The sequence below is a fragment of the Musca autumnalis genome, unplaced genomic scaffold, assembly GCF_047663935.1.
Source record: "Musca autumnalis isolate F117 unplaced genomic scaffold, ASM4766393v1 scaffold_5, whole genome shotgun sequence".
NCBI lineage: Eukaryota > Metazoa > Arthropoda > Insecta > Diptera > Muscidae > Musca > Musca autumnalis.
This window is the reverse complement of record NW_027412088.1, coordinates 77,703,693-77,712,062: the sequence shown is the minus strand read 5'-3', so window position 1 is coordinate 77,712,062 and position 8,370 is coordinate 77,703,693. Positions and strand designations below refer to the sequence as shown.

General features: G+C 35.8%; 1 protein-coding gene across 1 annotated transcript; it reads left to right on the top strand.

Moving 5' to 3' along the window:
• Positions 1–305: 305 nt before the first annotated feature.
• Positions 306–7,061, top strand: spag (RNA polymerase II-associated protein spaghetti). The gene is made up of 6 exons (XM_073957036.1): positions 306–738; positions 794–1,119; positions 5,561–5,769; positions 5,837–6,336; positions 6,398–6,683; positions 6,747–7,061. The coding sequence occupies exons 1-6, from the start codon at positions 583–585 to the stop codon at positions 6,833–6,835; spliced, it is 1,566 nt and encodes a 521-aa protein (XP_073813137.1). The 5' UTR covers positions 306–582; the 3' UTR covers positions 6,836–7,061.
• Positions 7,062–8,370: the final 1,309 nt, after the last annotated feature.

The following is an 8,370-nucleotide window of genomic DNA, read 5'->3' as shown; positions in this document are numbered from 1 at the left end:
CCGATTTGTTTGAAAACTGGCTCAATGTTTTTTAGGCTAGTTCAGGTTGCATGTGTCAAATTTCAGTGATTTTGGTGCATTTTTGTCTCATATCAGATGCGAATATATATGGAAGCTGTATCCAAATCTGGACCAATTTTCATTATTTTCTATAGGATTAATCCTTGTACAGAAGATATGCTTTGTGCAAAATTTTATATCAATGATATTTCTAGGGCTTTTGATCAACTTTTAACACAAAATTAAAATGCTCCCTTGTCATGAAGTGACACACGTCTTTCGTCAAGTTTCCATTCCTTCTCTACGTTACACAAACGTTTCACTAACCAGCCTCCTACGTGCAACGTAACATGTGACGATTACCCGGTAACACGTCCAATGAAACGAATACCAAAAAATTTTTGCATGACAAACAATCTAGAAAAACAATAACAATAGAATTTTTTGACAACTCGAACTGAGCTGCTTCCCCATACGTTCCGCGAAAAATAAAAAACTTTGAAGCAAAGCAAATCAACAATTTTCAACAAAGGAAAAAAACTCAAACACTAAAGGCCAAAAGGAAGACACAACAAGCAAGCAATGGAAACAGCCCGAAATTCATTTGAAATTACCCAGCAAGTACGACAAAATGCAGAAGAAATTAAAAATGCCATGAATGATCTGTATAGTTGGGAAAAAGAAATTAAGGATAAGGAGAAGAAATTACAGAATGAGGATGCTGGTGATAATAAAATTGTAAGTCTGTTTGGAAATTGGTAGGACTTTAATTTATATTGTTCTTGCTTTTTAGTTAAATACCACCATGCCACTACCCCGAAGTCACATTACAGAGCTGGCCTCTGGTAACAAAGGTACTGGGCAAAAGCTAAATGATTTATCCGGCGGTGGCAAGGGAAATCAACCGTCATTGGAATCACCAACTGAAAAAGTGGATACCCTAGATCCCATGGCATTGAAGCACAAGGAAGCAAATGAAATTAAAGATCGTGGAAATAATTTTGTTAAATTGGGTCAATATGATATGGCCATTGAGGAGTATAACAAAGCAATTGAATTGTTTCCCGACGATGCCATTTACTATTGCAATCGGGCATTGTGTTATTTGAAATTGGAAAGGTAAGGTGTATAGATAAATGTTGTTATATTGAACTTTGAATGAATTGTTATTTAATTGCCATGGTCGCATCTTTGTTTATAAATTAGTATAGCAATAGAAGAGTTTGCGTTACTATATATGTACACAAATGCATGTTCATGCTTTACTAATTTATGGCAAAAAAGTAGTAACGAATCCCAAGCAAAATTCCGTTCTATAATGGATGCAGATTTGTATACCCTCTGGCTGATTGCTTAGAAGAGTATATACCTACTGATATATTGATACTGTCAAAGGAACTTGTCAAGTTTAGCTACCGTTACCGGAAAAATTATTTTTTAATTGTAATTTTTTTAAATAGCCGGCCTTCGGCCTATGGGCAGGAGCAAATCTAGGGTACGGAAACAAAATATCTCTTAATTTTTTGTCTAAGCAGAAGGCTTTTAAATAAGGGAATTTTCGGAACTTCAAATGGCCATATCTCGGGAACTATACATTTCCCGGAAATATATATCGTTGAAATCAGTACAAAAACACTGGCTGTGGAAACGTTTTCAATTTTTTCTGAGAACGGTGGCTAATAATAAGCCCTGTCAAAGAGCAATTTCGATCCGATTTGGTTCAAAATTTGCACATCGGAAAATTTCTGTTAAACTTAGATGAAATTCGAAAATTAAAGATATATATATATATATATTGCGGAAGTCCATACTTCCCTCCTCCGAAGTTCCGAAAATTCCCTTGTTAAATGTCGGCTACTTGAGAAAATTTTTCAATTTAAAAGATATTTTGTTCCCGTGCCCTAGATTTGCACCTGTCCATAGCAGAAAGTCTTAAATCCCCTGCCGAAGGCCGGCTTTATAGAAAAAATTACTATTTTATCCGAGCTTAATGCTTAAACTCAACTTGTTCCCATAAGCTACCTCGCCTGATTGCCTTGCTTTCCTGCTTTATTTCTGACATAATAAAAATAAAAGAATAAAGAAGGCCGAGCAAATTTCGAACTAGGTTGTCCTATTCTCTTTTATTCCATTATCGGAAGCAAGCAAGCAGGCGAGGCTGCTTATGTAGCCAGGCCTTAAGAAAATACAATTTGTGGCCCGTCCTTTATATGAAAACTTTGCAAACATTTTTATTTTTGAAAATGGTGGGTCCATGTCGCTTTTTACCTGCGTTGAAAATGCGTATGTTTGTTGTTTTGAAACACGTAGCTTCGTAGTTGTTAGTTGCAACGGCGTTAAGAAACATAATACTTCGAAAATTTTCAGTCATTTGTAAAGCAACTGATGATACGAAAGTCAGCCTAGATCTCACAGAAGCAATAAGAGATGTTAAAAGAACTAAAATAATAAAGTTTATAATATAAAAAATGGAAATAAGACCAACATTTCTTATCTATCCCGGATAATGGAGGTTCCCGGATAATCGATTCACGGAAAATCGAGGTTCAACTGTACTTTTTTTAATTGTTATAGAGCTTTTGAGTCATTATCTCAGGAAATATTGACTAGCCCCTGAAGAAACTTTAGCAAAGAGGACAAGCTGTTGCAAAAAAAAAAAATAAAATTAATGGGAATTCCGGACTTAAACTGCGTTTTTCGAAAATATTTGGAAATAGTGGTCCAGATTCGAACGTGAATGAACTATGCCTGGAAGAAATGTTACGAGAACCAAATTTTATACCAAATCAGACTCGAGTGGTCTTAGCCCAACTACGGTGTGGCCGCCTCAACTCGTATTGGCTCCGAATTAACAGTGCGATACCCAATACATGTTCTGTATGTGGACTAGGAGTGCACAATACCCTTCATCTGTTTAACTGCCTCCCCAGCTAAATCCAATCGACTACCTCTTGTTTCGCGTGGTTAGTTGCAAAACTGAGTATTTAAGCATTTGGCACGGACACTTTGCTATGGAATTCGATACAAATTTTATTAATTTTATTATACTCTCAGCATTTATGCTAACGAGGGTATATACACTTTCATACGGACAAAATGTACCACATCTAAACAATGGTTTTAGACCCCAAGTATGTTTGGGCGAAATCCGTTTCAGACAAGTTGCAGTTGATTTAGCCATGTCCGTCCGTCTGGCTGGAGCGCACGATAACTCTCGAACGGATCAAGCGATTCAGTCCAAAATTTGGTTTTGGTATTATTTTGTCCAAAATTAGTTTAAGTTCGAAGATGGGTTATCGGTCCATTCCTTCCGGTACCTCTCCCAAAAAAGTGCGGATAATTTGTGCATACTTTGCACATCGTAAAATTTCTTGCAGACTTAGATGAGGTTCCAATATGGACTTAATCGGTCCACTCCTTCGGGTACCTCCCACACAAAATTTCGGAATAGATCAGATTAGGACCTGTGCTCGAATTGCTTTGATTTTTGTGGTAAGAACTTGTGTTCACTGCCCTGCTTACTAGAGTTGTACAATCTAGTTCATTTGAAAGAGCTAGTTTAATAGCTCAGCTCTTTAAACTGAACTAGGTCTGTAATCTAGTTCATAGTTCACTGTCCAGTTCAATCGTTCTCTTAATAGAATCGTTTGATGAAAACGCATACATACACCGAATACAAACAAACAAAAGACTAATATAATTTAACTACTCCATAACAAAAATATTACATTTACATATGGCCTGTTCCCGTACTTTATAAAGTGGTAAAAGTTGTAAAAGTCGTAAACGATTTTCATATAAATTTTGTGTACGGGAACGCAATATGTGTAAAAGTGGTAAAAATTGTAAAAACTTTTTAGTTCTGGAACAGAGCTATAGTTTTATTGAATATAGAACTATTTCCCAATTTAGTCCCAATTTACATTAGGCGAGTTTACTTGCGGCAATTGTCAGTTTGATGGAGAGAGAGGTGAGGCATATGGTAACCCTTTGCCTCTCAGCCCCCTCTCTCACCTACAAACTGACAATTGCCGCAAGTAAACTCGCCTAATGTAAATTGGGACAAAGTCCCAATTTACATTGGTCGAGTTTACTTGCGGCAATTGTCATTTTGTGGGAGAGAGAGGTGAGGCATATGGTAACCCTTTGCCTCTCAGCACCCTCTCTCACCTACAAACTGACAATTGCCGCAAGTAAACTCGCCCAATGTAAATTGGGACTAACATTGGGCGAGTTTACTTGCGGCAATTGTCATTTTGTAGGAGAGAGAGGTGAGTCATATGGTAACTCTTTGCCTCTCAGCACCCTCTCTTACCTACAAACTGACAATTGCCGCAAGTAAACTCGCCTAATGTAAATTGGGACTAAGATATAGAAAATATAGAAATTGTCATTGAGAAAAAGCTTTGTGCGTATGTGTTTCTTTTCATGTTTTCCCTTTTTTTTATCCAAACAGGCAGATTCATTAGGTAATGAATTCGACATATTGTAATATGTTATGTCTCTATATTTTTGTAGAAATCTTCATTTGCGGACAGCTATTCCATGGTCCAAAACATAAACAAACTTATCACATTACGAAGACATCCCTTAAACGACATTTTGAACTAGATTGTGAATCGTTCGTTGATCGTGCGGTCACCGGCTGATTATAGTTCAGTGAACTTATAGTTCAGTGAACTATTGAACTATAATGAACTATATCGACTGATCTAGTTCATACGCTCTTTTCAATGAATCGTTCAATTGAACTAGTTCGTTCGTGAACTATACAACTCTACTGCTTACGACGGACATGTTTCATCAGGGGAAAGTCCATACCTCCTGAGAAAATAGCCTGAAAGCTTCAAAAATCCCTTTGACACCATGTGAATTGGTTGGAACGCAACTTCCGGTACTTCCCCCCAAAAGTTAAAAAATGCCACTAAAAAGCTACGCGCTATATCTGTTGAACGGATCATATCTTTCTCACAGATAGTGCTTTTCATGCCGATTCCAAAGATGTATTTAAGCCTCCGAAGTTCCGAAAATTCCCTTGTTTACTTGGGGAAATATTTACGATTTAAAAAAAGTTTGTTCGCGTAGCCCAAATTCGCTCCTGTCCATAGGAGAAAGTTTTAAATCCCCGGCCGAAGGCCGTCTACTTAAGACAACTTGGACATTTTTGTATTTTTTTCTGCGAAGGGTCGTTAAAGGAACTTTGTTCCTGGATCTCCTAATATTTTGTCCAAATGTAGTTTTACTTCAGAATTGTTCCATAGCGGTCTTCATGAAAGTTTCAATTCACACAGGCTGAGGGTATATCTCTGTCGGCAAAGCCGATTGATACTTTTTTTACTTGTGTTATTTTAAATTTGCTTAAAGTTCCACTAAACCTCTTATATTTGCTGCGTTTTGAGTCATCACAGTCCTATGAGGCTGTACTCGTTTGGCATGAGAGAAATCTCCCCTTGTACCTTTTGGAGTCTTTATGGGAAATTGTTTTATAAGTTGTCAATGTGTTTGCCAGCTCAATTTCATTCATATTCACTAATAAATATCACTTATGCGAATGTTTTAGATATGATGAATGCATTGATGATTGTGACCGGGCAACGGAAATCGACAATCTAGCAGTGAAAGCTTACTATCGGCGTATGTTGGCTAATGAGTCGTTGGGTAATAATATGGATGCCCTAAAGGATTGTACCACAGTCTTAATGATTGAACCCAAAAATAGTGAAGCAAATCGTAGCTTGGAAAGAATCAATGAACGTTTACGTAAAAATGGTAAGTTAACTGTGACAAAACCAAGTAATATGGAGAGAACTAATTGCATTCCCTTGATCTACTGTAGCTAAAAACACCAAAGGACCCAATTTCACTAGTTTGCGTAGCAATATAGTGGATATTTTACCCATTGATAAACCGGCATACAAACGTTCTACAAAGCCTTTAAAGCGCATACCCATTGCTGATGTTGTTGGTCCCAAAGACAGTAAAAACCATGAAAATCTAAAGATCTCAGATGAAGATATCGACAAGATCTTCAATAGTAATTGTGGTTACTATAAAGAAATTAAAAATCCCGAAGATAGACTAAAGGCCAAAGAAAATACAGCAAAGCAAACAAAACCAAAATTAGATAACAAGGCCACAGAGAACAAAGAAAATATTGTTAAGAAAACACCCACAAATGATGTTAAAGCAGAGAAATCAACTAAATTGGATGAAATAAAGAAGACTGCGACAGAGGCCAAAGAACAAGATTCCAATAAATTGGAATGTGAGAAAAAACAAAACACAAATTCAAATACGAAATCAGTAAATTCAGTAGCTGATAATGTTATGCCTACAGTAGGTTTTCAAATAAATAGAATACATTTAATACATAATCCTAATGATTTTACATTTTCAGCGTCCCCTACCCGAAACACCAAAATCCACAGCCCAATTCTATTCCAACTGGAAAGAGTTGTCACCTCAACAGAAATTTGAATATCTAAAAAGTATTAATATTAATCACTTGGGTAAAATTCTTGGTGCTGGTTTTGATTCGGATACACTTACCGATGTCATACGCACTTTACATGATTTTTATTTGCCCGCAAAGGAAGCGACTTTAGCTAAAACATTGCTAGAAGTTAGTAAAAATAACCAGGTGCCCATATTGTCTTTGCTTATGTCCAATGAAGAACGTAAAGGTACGTAACAGCACATAAAGTATTATGGGAAGCAACTAATTGCATTACTTCCTCCTGTTTCAGCCCTCTCGGAAATTGTTAATTCTTTAAAAGGAGATAGTTCTTCAGATGAAGCTACAGCGCAAATAATGAAAAATTTCAATTTGAAGTAATCGTCTTTCCAATGCAAATTGAAATCATTTGAAATTTTATCATTTCCTGCCTTCCAGCTGCACGACTGTTTTTCAGTGTTAAAAACTATATTAATATGTATGTTATTGAATTTATTTCTTTTGTTTTGTGGTCTTAATTCTACTTTCGGTAATACTTAATAATTATAAAAAATATATTTGCTCTAGAATTAATGTTGAAAATACAAAATTCTATTCTAGTTAAAAATGTGGATATAATCTGCCTTGCAATTCGGATGAATTCTTGAAATATTTGCATTTAAAGTTTATGTCTCATAAAAAATCTACGTGAAATAAGAACAAATGGAGTGTTAGGAAATGTCCTCTAAATTATTAGCAGAAATGTCTTCAATAATGAAAGGGAATTTGATTAAATATTAAAATTCTAGTACATAATCAAATTTCCCAGATCAATTCACCTTTGGAGAAATATGAATGTAGTACAGTAGACATACGAGATGATGTAGTACGAAATAGGCATGATTTTCAAAACTATTAATTTCATTTATTCTGGGAAAACCTCGGAGGTAATTAAACATCCAATACCCCAATAGAGTCGATATTCGAATTGTTCAAGGTTATTTTTATGCCGGAATTGTATAGGGGATGACAAAAAAACAAATATGTTTTAATAGAAGGAAGACAGTGTTGTTGGATGTAACAGAGGAATGGGACATAGTGGAAAAAAAAATAGCTACTAAAGGATGATATCAAACAATTTATCCACAGGTAAACAAAATATGACTACAGCTTTGCTTGCACAAACATGGTGTCCTGATTCCGACCACTAACTACACCGAAATATTGGGTGCAACCTTCGATAGCATGTTTAGTGCTCCGCGCAATCCACAGCTATTTGCGATAAGATCAGAAGTAGGAACAAAGTCCTCAATCGCTGGCCGGCAGCACTTGGGGTGCTAACAAAGAAACTGCATTAGTGTTATAGCAGTGAGCATCCCCGTCAAGATTTAGTGGACAGATTTCCTCCTCCCAGGCACGTCATGAGAGATCTTCATGATCTACACCATTTTCACATGTAATTCGAAGAATTTCAATTCTAATTTCATTATTTGATTTCAAATTCGAAACATTTCACTTGTAATTTGAGAATTCCATTTGAAATTGAATTATTTATTTCATTTGTAATTTGAATTTTTTCATTTGTAATTCGAATTATTTCATTTGTTATTCGAATTTTTCTATTTGTAATTCGAATTTTTCTATTTGTAATTTGAATTTTTTTTTTTTTGAAATTCCAATTAAAAGACTAAGATTTTGTGTAAACTCCAACTCCCTTCAGTTTTGCAAGGGAGATTTTTTGGAGGAAAACGCATGTTTGAGAGCGTTCATGATACCTACTTTTTCTCCATCGGAATTTTTTTCCGTGCGGATTTTTTGTTTGTGATAACAAAGAAGGGAAATGAGAGAAATTCCGCACGGAATTTTCATTTATGATTGGGCTGATTATGTTTTAGTGCACATTCAATAGCTGCATATTCGGCATAGCTGCATAAAAA

Coding starts and splice junctions, on each gene's coding strand:
- spag (XM_073957036.1), top strand. CDS start 583: ATGGAAACAGCCCGAAATTCATTTGAAATTACCCAGCAAGTACGACAA. Junction 6,337..6,397: donor CTGATAATGTTATGCCTACA/GTAGGTTTTCAA, acceptor TTACATTTTCAG/CGTCCCCTACCCGAAACACC. Junction 6,684..6,746: donor GTCCAATGAAGAACGTAAAG/GTACGTAACAGC, acceptor CTCCTGTTTCAG/CCCTCTCGGAAATTGTTAAT.